The 18,729-nt window shown below is 37.6% G+C and overlaps 1 protein-coding gene across 1 annotated transcript; it reads left to right on the top strand.

Annotated features, from left to right (window-relative positions):
• The first annotated feature begins 5,558 nt into the window (after positions 1-5,558).
• On the top strand, positions 5,559-10,201 carry LOC139711772 (uncharacterized). The gene is made up of 3 exons (XM_071623625.1): positions 5,559-5,616; positions 9,360-9,656; positions 10,197-10,201. The coding sequence occupies exons 1-3, from the start codon at positions 5,559-5,561 to the stop codon at positions 10,199-10,201; spliced, it is 360 nt and encodes a 119-aa protein (XP_071479726.1).
• The last annotated feature ends 8,528 nt before the right edge of the window (positions 10,202-18,729 follow it).

Raw genomic sequence — 18,729 nt, 5'->3', positions numbered from 1 at the left:
ATCTCTCTCTCATCTCTCTCTCTCATCTCTCTCTCTCTCTCTCCCTCTCTCTCTCTCCCTCTCTCTCTCTCAATCTCTCTCTCCCTCTCTCTCACCTCTCTCTCATCTCTCTCCCTCACTCTCATCTCTCTCCCCCTCTCTCATCTCCCTCTCTCTCTCTCTCTTTTCTTCCTCTCTATTTGTCAGTCTGTCTCTTCCCATTATCTCACCTGCTCTTTCTATTGTATCACATAATGTTGAGACACATGTCCGTGTCTTTCTATGTAAACATTGATCATGTGAGGATTAATTTTGCTATACCATTAAGTGGATAGGTCAGTTTGTGTAAACGCGCAATATGTCGACAGAGGTACTCAAATATTTGTTGCAGAGAATGAAATTATTTTCATGCATATTTTATATTCCGAGAATTTGTATATTTGAAAATATATTATGTGACAATAATAAATCATTGTTAGTAAAATTGTTGATGTGCTTTGCCAAAGTGCGCATGGATGATTGCTCTTGATTCCTTTCATAGAGATTTCGTGTTGGTCAAACATAGTCAACTATTGATCAGTTGGTGTTTTAGTCGCTCATTCAGGGTTAGTTCATGCATTTTTGCCTTTCCTCACCACGCTTTTCATGATTCAGACAGGAATTTTTACTTTGAGTTGCTTTTACTGATTTTTTATCGTAGAAAAAAACCGTAAAAACAAGGAATGAATTACTTTGAAGACAAATACAATTTTGAATGACTAATATCATAAGCGCATCTTTGATCGAAAGATCAAGTTGACCCATTGATATGTCCAGTAATTTTGACTTCACCAAATGTCATGTTAGTATACATTATATCCAGCAAGCTTTGAAACACGAGTACTTTGAAACTTATTTTATCGTGACTGACGCATTTCAACATTTTCAGAAGAGCTAGGTTAGCTAAATTTCTTTGGTACCCTTATGGGGCTAGCCAAAGCCACTATAAAAACCCTGTTCTAGCTTTAATTTTATTACAGGATCTAAAAATAATGTCTTCTTTGTACTACAGTATGTAGTAATTCTCATAATATTTCAGGTGGGGAAAGCATAAAAGATGTGTGCATGTGTTGTAACTTGTGAGTGTATATGTGTGTGTGTGTGTGTTCGTGCATGTGTGTGTGTGTGTGTGTGTGTGTGTGTGTGTGTGTGTGTGTGTGTGTGTGTGTGTGTGTGTGTGTGTGTGTGTGTGTGTGTGTGTGTGTGTGTGCTTCCCTGGCAGTATCAGCTCTGTAACTTTGTGATTTAAGTATTTGAGTGAGTGAGAATGTGAGCTGGTTCTCTGGACACGGGATTATGTTTGAAGTGTTTGCCTTTTCTTTATTCCCCTTTCTTTATACAAAATTCTTTCTTTTTCATTCGTAATATTGTCAATGTGGAATTTATTTTGTCATAATGAAATTTGTATTATTTTGCAATTAACTAATTTGGATATTATTGTTCATTATGAAAAAGAAAGAAACTAAAGATTAGTAAGTGTGTGTGTGTGTGTGTGTGTGTGTGTGTGTGTGTGTGTGTGTGTGTGTGTGTTTATGCGTGTACACGGCATGTCAAAGTGTGCGTGAAATCGTCTGTTAGTTTGGTCAGGTGGTATGTAGAAACACAAAGGTCAGTCATAAGTGCGTTAAAATATGAACAGTTTATATGCCTCTATGGCCTTGAACCGACACGTCTCTTTTGCCAAAATAGGAGCGACAAAAGATTACAAACATCTGATTTAGGACAGCGACCCGACCCCATGTACTGTTTAAGTTACTGGTTACACTAAAGATAAAACGCTACATGAAGTGTATATATGTATACATATATATTGCTCGTTATTTTCTACGTTGAACGTTCATACCAAAGCGCAGTACACGTCTCACACATGTGAAACATTGATTTCAAATTAAAGAGAGACTAGGGGTTGAACAGTGCGTGTCAACATACCATCGCAACGACATTCCTTTAATTTGGCAGGTAAAATTTTTGCTTGTTTGCTCGTTGAGTTGGACGGGCTCATGGCTCTCTGTTAAGCAAAAATAATCTACAAAATCTGCCATTCTGAAATGGAAACAAAGGCTTTGGTTAATTTTGAAATAGAAGGCAACAGAACTGTCTCCTATCTCCTCACGTTACTGAAAACTAAGGATACAAACCACGTTGCAAACAATAACTTTGAATAGAATACCAATAGGTGCACATCAGCTTCATAAAGAGATTGTCAATGAAAGACTTGAGCGTCGCTCGAGGCACCCCACCTGGATGATCGAGATGTGACCACAGAACTCGAAAAGACGATATTTGCGAGTTCTGTGGATGTGACTCTATTGGTTACAGTTCGTTATTCCGAAGATTCGTTATTCCGAAGGTTCGTTAATCCGAAAATGTGATAAGGTTTTTTTATTCCGAAGGTTCATTAATCCGAAAATGAAATAAGGTTCGTTATTCCGAAGGTTCGTTAATCCGAAAATGAAACAAAGCCCGATATTCCGAAGGTTCGTTACGGACCCTATTTCATTTCGGATCAACGAACCTTCGGAATAACGAACCCTTTTTCATTTTCGGATTAACGAACCTTCGGACTAACGAACCGTATTTCATTTTCGGATAAACGAGCCTTCGGAATAGCGAACCCTATTTCATTTTCGGGTTAACGAACCTTCGGAATAACGTACCTTCGGAATAACGCCACAAATGTTCGGATTAAGGAACCCTTTTTCATTTTCGGATTAACGAACCTCTAGGTATAGGGAATTTGTGTATTTCTGATTAACGAACCCTCGGAATAACGAACTTTCGGAATAACGAACCTTCGGAATAACGAACAGCACCCGACCCTACCTGCGGTGCCCATCATCATACCGCTTCTCAATATCAATGGCATGTAGTATCGGAACAGTCAGCAGCCAAGAGCGAAGCCATGGGGGCTTGGAATACTATGGTCAGGGTCAAGGGTTGTCACTCAGGTACTCGGAGTATCCGCCAAAAATTTGAGACGCAAATAATCCTGCTTCTTAGGGCCTATAATACTCGTAATTCTCCCCTTTACTGCTGTTACTATAAAATACTACCAGCACGTTATTTCTTCTTCTACTGTTTCTTCTATTACCATTGCTATATATCACAACTATTACTTACAGCGCCCCTACAAATCTTTGCACTATACTGCTGATAAAGATATTATCGCAAACACTATATATCACCACCTTTTCTACCTTTACTGCTGTTGCAGCTACTCTTACTGCTACTACTTATACTTGCCACCATAACTATCACAACAACAACAACTACTACTACTACTACTACTGCTGCTGCTGCTGCTGCTGCTGCTGCTGCTACTGCTGCCGCTACTACTACTACTACTACTACCACCACCACTACTACTACTACTACTACTACTACTACTACTACTCCTATACTACATATACAATACTATACATTATACTACCATTATTACGACTACTCCAAATACTATCATCGCTATACTTTTACTACCACACAATATCTCACTACTACTTCTACTACTGTTACTAATACTTCTCCTCCTCCTGCTACTAATGTTATCACTGTTATTTCTGCTCGAATCACTGGTACTTTGTATTTGAATCTCTTTTCCTTAGGGAATCAACGTAACAAGAATGGACAAACGACAATCAACAGTAATAATGGAACTTCAAATTCATGACAAAGATACGCAGTAGGCCCTACACTCTGCTCTAAAGAGACAGGGAGGTGAGACAAAATAAGAACCCGTACAGCAAAACTGGCTGCCGGATGGAAACGACGTCTATCTATAGTAATCTGGGATCGTTGGGTTGAGTCGACCAACCTGAGTATTATACGCCCATGATTTTTTTTTTTTATTATGACTACTACTAGTATACAAAAACACTGATAAATCGGTGCTTATCTAAGTTGATGAAAGGCAATTTATCAATCAGTTGCAAGAAAGATGAATAGTTTGTGTAGACACACCAACTCATGTCAATGCCACAACAAAAATGTTTTTAAATATGCACGCCTTGGCGGGGTTCTCTTTTGCTATGCAAAGTGGATTGTCGCATACACACATCTTTGTATACTATAGCAGTGTCTAATGTCATCGTATCTGATAAAGTACACTACAAGATTGATTAGTTTATGGATTATTATCCATTATAGGTCAAGATCAAAGTTCAAAGTGCAAATTTACAATACATACATGCGTTTGGGCATATCTCTTTAATATAAAACTGTTGTATACTCGTAGTTTACCTGCGCCTGAAATCAAATTAATCCGATTAATACTGCTATGTCCGTAAATGGTGGAATTTTAAACACAACAAAATACCTCGCAGATGTTTACCATGTTACACTTTGATAATCCAATAGAGCAGCAAGAAAGAAAAGTTATTTTAACGTATGATAATAATAATGATCACGTACTGCACATCGCAAAATGAGGCTTTACTCTGTACTTAATCATGCAGAGCAGTTGAACTGTCATGACATAAATGTATCAGAGAGTTATACAGATTTAAACTGAACACCTGCACTTACAGGGTGTGTTGCATCCCATAGCCTGATATTCGAAATGCCAAAGTGATCTTATTACTGGACCATGTCGTACTGTATAGAAAAAATTAGAGAGCAAGTGAAATATTGAGAGTACTGTGGTTTTTATACAGTTAAACGTCAGAGTTTGAAATGCATACAGTAAAAAAAAAAAAAGATCAGACAACCCCCCCCCCCAAAAAAAAATGGAATATGTATAGTTGGACACGCTGCTAAAGGTTCACTAGAAAGATAAATTGTCTCTTTTATTCGCTGTAAAAAGCAACAACAACAGATGAGACAAAAAGAAGAAAGTAAATGAACCGAGTCTAAATGAACGAATATACAGAAAAGAAGTCAACCACAGAGTTTACTTGAAGTAGATGCTGAATTCGACAACTGTGTCATTTTCGCACGTACACCCACTTTGTTGTCCCTATCATGTTTGCCGTGGTGTTGAATCATGCAATGTATAATCCTCGCTATAGAAACAAGAGAAACCTGTATGACATCTTGATCATACAATAATGTATACAAGAAGAAATGATGAGATACTTAGAGACAAGTGAAAATGTTCTGCAGGTAACTCATTTCATTGCATTCCTCTGCTTATGACCTCACAACTACAAAAAAAAAAAAAAAAAAGAGAGAGAGAGAGAGAAAATTAACCTAGTCCCGATATCAAAGGGAAATGCGCCACATCATTCTGAGCGTGTGCGATATTACTGTCATATCAGACGCGAGCGTTATCCATTGTCATCTGAAACGTATCTATCATGATGATGTCAAAATCTAGTACATAATTTAATACACATTTCAATATCGCTGCGCCCAGTGACATGTAGTCGTGAATGATTTCCAGCCCTGCCTCATTTCACTGGACTACTCAACTTGTGTAACTTCGTCGAAGCGAGAGAGCTTTGAGAGAGAGAGACACGTGTGCCTCATCCGTGTCTTCACGCAACTATTTCATAAACACAGGATCAAACTTTTGACTATAACGATTGTTGGAGTTGACTCAGATCATGTCTAAGGAACTACTTTTTAACATGCTTCTGCTGATGCACCTGCTAAAGCACGCAGGTAGGCTGCTATTTTTATCATTCTTTTCCATGTCTTGCTGTCAAAGTGATATATATATTTCATCCGTTTGCTTTTGGTTGCTTTTGTGTCCAACTTCTGATCTTCGATTTCGCTTGTGTTTGTGTGTGTGTTTGTGTGTTGCATTTTGTGTGATGAGGAGTTACCGCAACGGTGAGGTGTCACACTCGATCCCTTTGAGGTCTTACAATAATTGTATTATCTTGTGACTTCTTGTCATCAGAGGATATGATAATATTTGGTAATAATGTCTTGCGGTGCCAAGATCTTCCATACACACACAAAAAAAATGGCACCATGTAACATCGCACTTCTGCCATATCAGCTACTGTGTGTCGACTTAATGCACGAAAAATAAGCTGATTGGTTTTCAACTCATATAGCTAAAGATAAACAGATAAGTTTTGAGTAGTATTTTGAAGCTAAAGTGTCTACATTTCCATGAAAGATGTTTCCTTGAATTTTACATGAGCATGGGAGACTTTTAATCAAACAGGTAATTAGTTTTGAATTTAAAAAAATGTGCAACCAGGTTCCTATGCCTTTATTTTTAGAAAATCATCCCATGTTTTTCTTTATTTCTGTCGGATGATTGATTTCATCATTTCTTATTGATCTTTACGCACAGTAAGTTTTGCTGGTGCTGAACATGTTGTTGGTTAAATATGATTTCGATCATCCCTATTCGATCAATGACATGCAAAGCTAAATATGAAGTTATAGCTATATCTCAATTAAAATGATGCTAGGTTTTTAAGTATCCATCTTTGAAATTTTGACCATATCAATGAAGTTCATTTTGGATTCGAACAATATTTGATCACTGCTTACATACTCATGTCTTATACCGTTGGACAAGTTTATACGAAACGTTGCGCTTGCCTGTGATACGACCGATATATCTGTGATTTTTGTTCATCTATTTCGAAACACAGAAAATTACGTAAGACTTGTTGATAAGTCAGAGATGACGAGCTCGCTTAAGAAAACATTGGACTTCAGTTCGTAACACATAGCAATGTCCGTAAGCGTTTCTTTGAAATGAAAGAATGAACTTTTTTCAGTACTTATCTCTCGCGACATTTTAGCAAAATTTGTCTGTTTTCTCAAGACTTTTTGAAGGTAATGAAATGCCTTTGTTTTACATAACCAAATACTGTATGCAGTGCCCATCGTGTTACCTTTGTTTTGCTCTCGAAATGTTGACGTAGGCCTGGGTAGTAGACCAGTCAAACCTAAAAAAAGGCTTTAGAAAAAAGATTCGACGGCATTTTTTCTTTTTTCTTTGTAATGCTCGACTCTCATGCTGAAAGTCTCGCAAAAATACTGTCCTGGGGGCAGGTCGGCTATCAGTGATGATCCCGAAGCGTGTGCTAATGAGTTCCTGGTAGTCCGAGCAGTCCGACGCGCTCAGGCCTCGCGTCGCCCTTTTATTTTCTGCGTTTGGAGTGCCCATGAAACGATTCTGCTTTCTTAGTTTGTTTTGTTTTGTTTTGATTTGATTTGTTTTGAGTTTGTTTGATTTTGTTAGTGAATTTGTTTGTTTGTCTGTGTTTTTCTTTGTTCGTTTTTATTATACTTTTAGTCGCAATCAATCAATATGAATATGTATGTTTTACGTTTCTTAGAATCCCTGTTTTCCAAATATGCCCCACTGCATCTTCCGCGGAGTGCTATACCACCACCACCCCCCTCGAAAAAAAATAATCAAGAGCAGACCCAACCCCCAACCCCCCCCCCAAAAAAAAAAAGAGATATGGACTATTAAAGACAAACACAGTTTTTCATCGTTTGTGGTCCTTATGCAGCAAAGAATATACATATCTCCAGCATACACGCCCCTTCTCTTGAATTCTCTTCTACAGTGCGTATTAAAAAAGTAATCCAACTTTGGAGGGCTACTATTTCATAATTGTCAGTGGCATGGAGAGCTCAATGTTGGTTATGAGGAAAGAAGAACTCTTCGTCGTTCCATTGGTATCTAATTATGCTGACAAATGTCATGCATGACTGGGCACATGAACTCTAAAGACAACAATGACAAATTGCACTTTTTCCAAGTTTGCTTATTATTGTGAAGGAACAATGAATGTCTCACTGCATGGATGAGATCTGTCATTGAAAGTGGCCAAATAGGACAGCCTGCCTATAGAATGCATAGATAATGAATGGTATAATTAGAATTCATAAGGAGAGAGGAAGAGTTCCCCTTTCCTTTCAACCAATATTGCTCTCTCCATAGCTGACAAATATAAAATAGTAGCCATCCAAAGTTGACGCACTGTGTTATATCGTTATTTTTTTCTGTAAAAATGATAGAAGAATAGAAGAGGATAGTGCAATAAACATGCAATGAATGCTATATAGAAAATTAAACAAGATGATTGTATTGGGCGGAAAACTATTCTGTGCAGGAAGTGAGTTGCAGGCTGTAGTGCAGGCTGGTAATTCTAATTAATTCCAAATTTTCTTTGAATGTTAGTACTAGTATGTTCACTCTTTAGGTTTCCCGTATCTCCTCCGAGGACTCGCATGTCGAGTTGTTCTCTTTTCACCATTATTCAAATCATACTACTACACTATTGTCAACATTGTTAAATCAACTGTTCTTACATCTGCAGAATGTGGTTGTCTGTATATCACTATTAATGTATTGAGAAGATTCTGTTAGTGCACCAGGTATTTTTGCCTTTCATTTTTGTTTCTCTTTATTTTGGTCCTACGTTGCATCCGTGCTTCTCATCTTTACACTCTGTTCAGAATTTGGGACCTACGCTTAACAAGCTCGCTTTTAAGTAGGTTCCGTCATATTTCTTTAGCGTTATACATAGAACCAAACGTACGATGATTGACTACTATATGTTTTATATTCTTACATTAATTTACTGTACATCCAAGCCGGATATTATGATTCACTATGTTTTTATTATATTTGATGTACATTCCTTCATTGAGAAGTATGAAAATAAATTGAAATTGAAATTGAAATTGAAATAATCATAAATCGTCATGTAAGGTCATGTTACCAGTTAAAGGCATAATTTACCATTTGCAGATGAAACAAAAAAAAAACAGCATTAGTGCTCTAAACTAGTTCTAATAAGAGAGTTAGGGATAGAAACAGCCACTGTGAAAATTTGAAAATGTATAATCCATGTTAAGTATTGTTAAATGCACAAAATGTGAACAATAGGTCAATAAAAAAAATTCAGACTAATCCGTCTACAGTCATGGTTTATTGAGAAAAATACTAATATCTCCTTATATCTTAGGCTTTATTGCAAAAAGTTTACATGGTCACATGATGGTAGGATGTTTTGTGATGCAACAGACCATATGCATCAAATGTGATATCTTGAATTTTTTTTTTTAAATCACTACTCCCAAAGATAAACATTAATGAAATTAATCGCTGCCCTCAAAGCCGGCGCCTCGATCGACCGTCCTAACAGTTGTTCAGTCCAAAGACGAAATATTCTAGGGTCTGTTCTTTTCTTCATTTGTTGTTTGTTTGTTTGTTTGCTTGGTTTTTTTTTTTTTTCGTGTATGGGTTGATATAGAGTCTGATACTTTCTCTGTAATGTTAGACGTGCATATTTCAATTAGCCGCAGTGGATTGTTTTATAGTGTTTGAGAAGCATGGTACCACATTGCTGGTATATCCACATGAGCAGTTCCTCCTGAGTAACTGGTGACATTATTTTCAATTTTGTCTTATTTTATAGACGCAGGTGGTGCGTGTCCCGATGGATGGGTAAAGATAGGCACGGGATGCTACAGGTATGGTTCCAGCTCCTACGTGGAGGACTATGACGCAGCCGTGACAGCCTGTAATGACACAGGGGGTTACCCGTGGGTGTTCAACAATGATGATGAGAGAGAGGCAGTACTATGGTCAGATTACGTTAGAGCCGGTACTAGTAAGCAGCAGTGGGAGGAATTCATCTGGATTGGCTGTACAGACAGAGAGGTCGAAGGAACCTTCAAGTGTGAGGACGGATCGCAATATCAAGGTGCTGACGGTAAGAAATAAAAAGAGTATCTGTAGGATTTGGGTAGTACTTCGTTGTATAAGCATGTGACATTTCTATATTTGAAAAAAAAGAAGAAGAAGAATGTTATACAGTTTCATTCTAGTGTGTGTTTATCACCAGACCTGATCGACAGTAATTGCAATAACAATTAATAAGTGTATGGAAGATTTAATTTTGAAGCCTGTATTGCATATTATGTGTCAATATATCTGCGAAGTGACGTCAAGCAAGCTTAAAGTGAAATCAAATTTTGAATTAACATTTGCGAGCTTATAGTATCATCATAAACTGAGTAAATTTATGTGTAATTTTAGGGGAAAGGTTTGATATGATCGTTGTGAGTATGTATTGACACAAACAATGTGTATTTTCTTTTACTGTCTTCTTACAGCGGAAAATCAATAGCATTTTGTATATGAAAAGCCTGTACTGTTATATAACAGCGGAAATAATGAGTTTTCAATCGACTGCGAATATACATATAAATAGTTTAAGTGAACTTTAAAATGTTCTGTTTGGCTTTTGTAGGCTAAACGTACCTTATTGTCAACGTTTTATCATTGATGGAAATGTTTGAACGTACACAGCAGTCAGACCGTTTTTGGCTATACTTTGGGCATCAGACGTTGTGAGCGCTTATTTGATTTGATTTGATTTGATTTTATGGTTCCACATTTCAAAACATCAAACATGATACGATCGATTGAACATAAGATTGAACATAGCGTCGTAATTACAAAGAATACAAGAGAAGACAATTTAACAAACATGAAATGTGGGGACCTACTAAAAAGCAAAGCTTGTAATGTATAGGTCCCTGTATATATGAAAGTGTTGGTCTTCTTAAACAACCTAGTAAAGAAAACTATGAAAGGAAGAAAAGGGACGTAAAAGAAAAGAGAGCAAAAAGAGCAAAAGAAAGGAATAAAATATACAAAAGCATAGCGAAATACAAAGTAGCCACCTGTAACGCGCTTACAAGACTCCTTGTCACCCGAGCAACACAGATACGTAACTGTAAGATTGCGCAAAAATGCACATGATACATAATGATTCATTAATTCAGGAATAGCCTTGACATAAATGACTCAGTAAAAAGAACGAAAAGCAAACATGGAATACATATGATAAACAACGAATTTGATAAAGAAGAGGGAGTTCAAATAAAATTGCATGTTGTATTATTAGATGTAAGCCTGCACAAGGGATTTTTTTAGTTTACGTTTAAAACAATTCAATGACAACGATTCAGTAATGTCGGAGTCAAGGCTATTCCAGAATGTCGGACCTGTATGTACTATTGTTTTAAGAGCAAATGCAGTTCTCATGGGAGAAAAGTGAAATAAATTTTTCTGTCTTGTAGGGTAGGAATGTATAACTTTATTTTTTACAAACATGGGAATGAAAGCATAAGGTAATTCGTCTTTAGTTAACTGGTACATAAATATCCCAAGGGAGTAGGAATATATATCAAAAATCTTTAAGAGGTTATTACTTTTGAACAGAGGGCTTGTCGGTGCTAAATAATTGGTACAATTCATAATCCTTATAGCTCGCTTTTGTATTCTATAAAGATAGACTCCAGGCGTATTTTGGAACAATTCCCCCAGGCCAGTATGCTATAATGAAGATACGGCAATAACAAAGTCGAATATAAGGTACGTAATATATATATGGGGAAAACATGCTTAAGCTTCTGTATAACACCCAAATTTCTTGATAATAATTTACATAAATGATTTGTTTGTTCCTGCCAAAATAATTTACTATCAATTAAAAGGCCAAGAAATTTAACTGAATTTGTCTGTTGTAAGTTTACTCCTGTGATTGAAATTGAGCCAGGTAAACAAGTGATTGTATAACTAAACACCATAAAATCAGTTTTGTTTAGATTTAGGGATAATTTGTTACTTTGAATCCAATCATTGACGTGATTCAACTCAGAGTTAAGCATATCAAGTAACTCAGTAGGATTTTTGTGCGTCAAAAAAAGACTTGAATCGTCCGCAAACAAGAGGAAAGAAAGGAGTGCTGACGACCTGGGCAAATCATTTATGTACACTATAAAAAGAAGTGGTCCCAAAAGGGAGCCTTGTGGAACACCACACGTTATATTTGCTGTGCTTGAATCAGAATTACTAATGTGTACAAATTGTGATCGATTTGTGAGGTAATCTCTGAACCACTCCAAGGCGCTGCCACGAATCCCGTAATGAGACAATTTGTACAGTAATATTTCATGATCAATTGTGTCGAACGCCTTGGAGTGGTCCAGAAAAACTCCAACAATGTGAGATTTAGCTTCGATGGCTTGGACAAATTTATCTATTAACAACAAAACAGCGTGAGTAGTCGAATGTTTTTTGCGAAAACCAAATTGAGTGTCTACTAAGATATCATGATCATTTAAAAACTTGATAGTTCGGGAGTAGACAACTTTTTCGAGTACTTTGGAGAATGATGATAAAAGAGATATAGGTCTATAATTGCCCAGGTCGTCCTGTCTGCCTTTCTTAAAAACAGGAATAATCTTGGCAACTTTCATTTTACGAGGAAAAACACCAGTCATTAAAGACAAATTGAATACATGGGTCAAAGGTGCGGCTACTTCATAAATGATTTGTTTAAGAAGAAACATTGAAATACCATCATAGCCTGAGCTTTGTTTAGCTCTAAAATTATTTACAATATCAATAACATCCATTGTGGCAGACTTCTGCATAACTTACCAGTCAATGTTTCTAGAGATGTCTCTTCTCGTGCATTTTTGACGAGCTCCTGACCCGAGCTAAATTAGCCCGCGCCCAGCAGTAAAAAAGAAAAAAAAAAGAAAAAAATGCGTTCAGTAACTAGGCTATGGCAGAGCCGTGCTACTTATACGATGACCCATTCAGGATAATGCGATACCTTGTTAAAAATTGAATTCTTTTTGCAACGCTTTTCTATAGGATAAAAAAGGGTGAACTATCGAGTCATTACAGTACCTCCTGTTTCCCTATAAGATGTTCTTTTCGGGCAATAGTTTCGTCATCAGCCTCAAATCAAATGACTTATCACTATCATTGGTAGTTTAGCCTACATTGTTCACCAATGCAAACTTCAGCCGATGTTCATTCAAATGGCGTCGACCCGCTTTCACGATGGGGGGGGGGGGGTGCAAATCTTGGAGTGGAAGATCTGTGCGTGGGAGCGGGGGGAATTGCAGGTTTGATGAAATACCTGGCAATTTTTATCAGACATGATATTGTCAGAAAGTGTAGTAAGTCTTTCATCAATGAAGGGAGACCAAAAGGGGGAACGATATGGGAGGAGGCATCCCCCTATACCCCTCCCAAACGAGAGAGCTAGCTTATACTTCTTAATGGATGCAATTCAACGATCTGGTACACGTGGCATTTGCGATGCAGTGTAGCCATAATCAATGCATATTTGGAAAGGCTTATTATAGCATGGGGGTGTGGAGGGGACGTCCCCAACCCCTTCCATACGAGGGAGCTTTTGCATTTTAAGGACGGAATTGAATGTTCTTCGCATACATATGAAGGATTGGATATTTGTTACATTGTCAACTGAAAGAAGTGTACCATACATCTATGGATCTGGAAAAGAAAATATCCCCTCCCGCACGAGAAGATCTGGTGCGCACTTTTCAATGAAATATTCGGATATTTGTCAATTACCAAAGATAAAAGGACAAGTTCACCTTGTACACGAAGATTGAAATTGCGGCAATGTCAGTAAAACACACATGAGTGAAAGTTTGAGGAAAAAAGGACGATCTTTTCATAAGCTATGAATTTTTAAAGTTTCGGTACCGGCATCGCTGCATGAGAAGACTACTACAGCTTGTGATGTCACATGTTTAGAATGATATAGAGAAAATACACAGAAAATTCAAGATATTTTCACTTTGCTCATCGTATTCAAGACTTGGCCTTTTCAGAAGCAGAGGAAATGATATCAACCTTAACATGCGTCCGTTAACAAGTCGAGGAAATATGCACTTAAAAAAAATAGAATTCTCTGTATATTTTCATTATATTGTTCTTCGCATGTGACAGCATAAACTGCAGTAGTCTTCTGATCCAGCAGTGACTGTACAGAAACTTTGAAAATTCATACCTTTTGAACGGATTGTCCGATTTTACTCAAATTTTCACCAATGTGTTCTACTGATATTGCTGCATTCATTCCATCCACATGTCCTATAATAAGTATATGGAAGGGGACATTACGGAAGGTGTACGGAAGGGGACATTATGAGAGCTAGTATCCCCTCCCATGCCAAGGACATTTCGCAGTTTTAAAATGGAAATTCTCGGACGCTCTCTGCGCGTAAAATATTTGGACAGTTTTTTATCAAAAAACAAAAATGCAAGAAAATTTTCCTCATATCAGGAATTTTTAAAGTTGAAATGAAAAAATCTCGTAAACACATTGTTAATGGAATTTGGGTAATTGTCAATCCCAAAAGTGTATAAAATCTATAAATGGAAGGGAACCAAGCAAGAATATGGTTAACTGAAAGGGTACGTCCCCTCCAACGTGAGGGAAAATTTGCATTTTTAGAAATGAAGTGACAGAGCCGTTTCACTCTTTGGGTGATAATGATAATGATGATAAACATTTCTAATTGAAATTCATGAAATTCTTCCGTCGAGACGTTTTCATTGCAACTTTACGTCGATATAGGGCAATTTGTCAATCAGTTGCAATATTTCTAATGCGCACTTTCTGACAATTTATCACCCAAGGCGCTACGATGATTGCTCAACGACATTAGATAAAAACATAATAAAAAAGTAAGTTAGATAAACTACGAAAAGTAGCAGAACCACACATGTAGGCTATACAATGTAAATTAGGGTGTCCCGTACTCCTTTGTAAACATCAGGTTGACTAAAATGTCTTGAGGTTATGTATATTCCTACCCGATGTTCCTCATACTACCAGGCAGTCTGTTCCGCATGTTTGGTGGTATATAGGTAAAAGTAAAGCATGTCCTCCAAGATGGGTTGTTCGGCTTCGAGGGGGCAAACACAGCGAGTTGATGACGATGATCTTGGTGGATAGTTGTTCTGCCTCATCATAAGAAAGTCCCTGATATACGTAGGTGCTGCATTATGGAGAGCTTCACGGACCAGTGTCAGAATCTTGTATTCGATTCTTCTTGACACAAGGAGCAAGTGGAATTCCTTTAAAATAGACGCGATATGATCATAATAATATTCCTACACCTTTCAGGACTCGTGCAGCATTATTCACGTATCCTCTGACGTCGTGTGATCGCAAGCTGTTATACTGTAGTAGATGAAATATTTGCACAGTATTCTGTAAAAAAAGGGGGGAATTTCCACATCTAGGTAATTGTTGGGGGGGGGGGGTAAGAGGGAGCAAAATGGCCCTCCCTTGCTGCATTCTGTATATAGGCCTACTACAAAAAAAGTGTGAAATGTATACACGCGTAGTACAACAGACTGCACAAGGTGATGCTTCCGCTAAAAAAAAGACACACACACACACACACACACACACACACACAGACATATATATACACACACACAGACACACACACACACACACATACACTTTTTATTTGTCTCAATAACGCAGTTATGTGATAACTACTTAATTATGTCCTCACGCGTATATACCTTTAACATTTCATAATATTGATTTGACTTGTTATTTTTTTCAGTTCTCTTTATTTTTTTTTGACACAAAATGTTCCGTTGTTTAAGAAACCTCTGCCTTATACATCTGTATAATGACATTATATGTTGTTACAATAATTGAGCCATTATGGTAGGATATTGGCCAAACACGTGATTGACCCTCGCACCCAACCCCGAAGTTTACAGGAGGGACGTACGGATCACGGAGCGCACATTTTTAATCGGACATTTTTTGCCGTGTTCTTTTGTGTGTGTGTCTGTGTGTGTGTGTGTGTGTGTGGGTGTGTGTGCGTGTGTGTGTGTGTGTGTGTGTGTGTGTGTGTGCGTGTGTGTGTGTGTGTGTGTGTGTGTGTGTGTGTGTGTGTGTCTATTCCTGTGCTGTCTATACCAGTGGTGATTTTAGTATGATAATCCATGTTTAATCTTAATTCTCTCATTGACAGTTGCCTCGAATGAAGGATGGAGCAACGACACAAGTCGAAACTGCGTTATAGTGCTTCCTTTTTCCCTTTTGCAAGCTCCATATAACATTCCGTGTACGACTGACCCAGTCGCCTACGCTCTCTGTGAAAGTAAGTGCAGAACTGATCGATGACCTTCATTAGTCAGTGTACGACAAAAAAAAAGACCTTGCAAATAAAATCACACCTTTCTCATGAATCCTAACACTACAACACATTCTTTATACAAAATGCATTGATGTTAGAGGGGGGGGGGGGTCCTGTCACACAAGTCATGTATGTATTTATGACTCATTTGTGTTTATAATACTTCCATCGTATTATGTATTATGTATGTTTTTTTGACACACTGGAAGTGTGTATCAAAAGGACATTGTAGGGTTTTTAGATAATATTTGTCTTCAATTTCCGATGTGTTATTGTCACTTTATACCGTACGTGCATGTATATCTGCCCGTACATGGTATCATTTTTTTTGTACCTTAGTGATAATATGGTTTTAGGGGAATGCATATCTCAAGCTGGAAATGGTCCAGAAAAGAGCTGCGAGATTCACTTTGAATAGCTATCAACATAACACCTCAAGTGTCATCAAAATGCTGCAAGAACTTGATTGGACCACACTGGAACAGCGCAGAGAAAATGACAGACTAATCATTATGTACAAAATACACAATAATCTTACTCCTCTTTCATCACAGGTCGAGAGTATCAAATTCAAATTCAATTCAAATTCAAATTCAAATTTATTCCGTTTTTCGACAATAAAAAAAAATAACATGACATACATCACTCTTTCTTCAGTGATAGGAATCATATAAAAGAACATACAAAGTGAGTTTAACAAAGTAAAGCAGTCCTTATTATACTTACAGTAAAGATACATTTCAATGCCTGAAGTAAATTGAAATAAAGTGGAATATCAACGTACACAAGGCGAAAAACGGAGGGACCTACTGAAAAGACGGAGCGTGTAGAGTGTGGGCCCCTCGGGAGAGAAAGAATCGGTGGATAATATTGGTAGCAATCGGCATCAGAACAGAACAAGGATGACTGAAGCAACATCAGCAGAAAATAATTGTAACAGCAGAAAAAGAAAAAGTAAAAAAAGAAGAAAAGAGAAAAAAAGAAATGTTTAAAACAATTGACAAAGTAAAAATAGAAATACACAAAATGAAAATAGAAATGGAAGCCCACACAGTCAGATAGAAAAGGAAAAAAACATATAATGACAGCACTAACATATAAACAGACATGAAGCGACAAAGGGACATCGACGAGGCTAGTTAAGCGCAAAAGACAGGCTACGACAGGAAGCAAGACTAGCACAACGGAGATAACGATACATGGGGTTGGACGATGGCAAACAAAATTTAGACAAAAACGGGACAAGACGGAAAGAACTCCCTCATTTATAAGCGTATAGAGAGCAGATCTCAAACAAGTAACTCAGACGAGTGCCCCGCTACCACATTCCTACCAGGTACCATACTCGAAAACTGAATCGCATCGCCATATAATTCGTTCTTTCCAAGAACTGTAAGGAACTGGAATTCCCTGTCGTCAGAAATTGTTTCAGCGCCATCTGTGGGATTATTCCGTAACCTACCAGTGGTTGATCACAGTGGCTAGTTATTTTCTTCAAATTTGTTATGTGCTTGTAAATATTTGTCAATAAATTGTATTATATTGTAAATAACACAGTCTACAAGAATCTTCAGCCTATTGAAGGAGGCAGACTTAACCAGAAGAAGAAGAGGAAGAAGAAGAAGAAGAAGAAGAAGAAGAAGAAGAAGAAGAAGCTCTGCTTTCTAGCTCCCCCTCCCCATTCCAACATTTTTAATGTCATGTGTTAAATATCTGATATCTAGACATCTGAATTTACTATGTTAATATCTTATGTACCGATGTGTTGGCTCAGTGAGTAGAGCGGCTGCCCTCACAATCGGGAGGTCGTGGGTTCAAACCCCGGCCGCGTCATACCAAAAGACGTTAAAAGATGGGAGTTGCTGCTACCTTTGCCGTTCAACAGTTGAAAAGGTTAGAGCAACGTCGATCTGGCGCTGCTCAGTGGCTGCCGGGCCCACGATCAATTGGGCAAAATGAATTTCCATTCTTGGACAATAAAATTTGGAGTTTATATAAAATTTCGATATGTAGAATATTTATATTGCCTTTTTGAATACATGTAATATGATTTGTAGGGCCTACACTTATATTCTGTGTTAAAATGAAGAGATAAATGATGAAATGAAGTTGATTCATACATGGTAAAGCACAGATTGATTGTCATAATTTTGTGGCCAAGTGTTCTTTGTTGGAAGTTCTTAGAAATGAGGTCGTGCAAATAGACATTTCAAACAATACATTTTGTATAAGGGCGGTGAGTTGGCTCAGTCGGTATAGCGCGTCTGCCTCACGATCCTAAGGACCCGGTTCGAACCCGAGTACAGCTTATGGACTGGACAATTTTGTGTGTAATCATACCGTCGCCTCTAGCAAGAGGCAAAATTAATACTCTGTCCCTCGGATAGGACATAAAATGGAGATCCCGTGTATGAGAGAGTCACAACTGATGCACGTGAAAGATCCCGCTTCATTCATTCATGGCAAAGAGTAGGGTGTTTAACCCGGTGAAGTGGTACTACCTCACATCCAACTGGACCCCACAGCGTAGTTGAATATGTGCTATCCAGCCATCTTCTCAGATGGAAATGAACAAACAAATAAACAAACAAACAAACAAACAAACAAACAAAAAACAAACAAATAGACAATAAGTCAGGGTGTGTGGAAGGTTCTGGAATCTGGAGGTTAGAGATCCTTACAGAATGTTCAAGAGTGGATGTAAAAAAAAAACAACAAACGTATATAAGCCACAAACATTACCGTGATCACGTAAAAGGAAGTGTGCATGTCAGTCCT

The sequence above is a fragment of the Diadema antillarum genome, unplaced genomic scaffold (genome assembly GCF_040938485.1).
Source record: "Diadema antillarum isolate AM-2024a unplaced genomic scaffold, OU_Dant_1.0 seq00001702_RagTag, whole genome shotgun sequence".
In the NCBI taxonomy this organism is placed as follows: domain Eukaryota; kingdom Metazoa; phylum Echinodermata; class Echinoidea; order Diadematoida; family Diadematidae; genus Diadema; species Diadema antillarum.
This window is presented reverse-complemented; position numbering and strand designations above follow the sequence as displayed.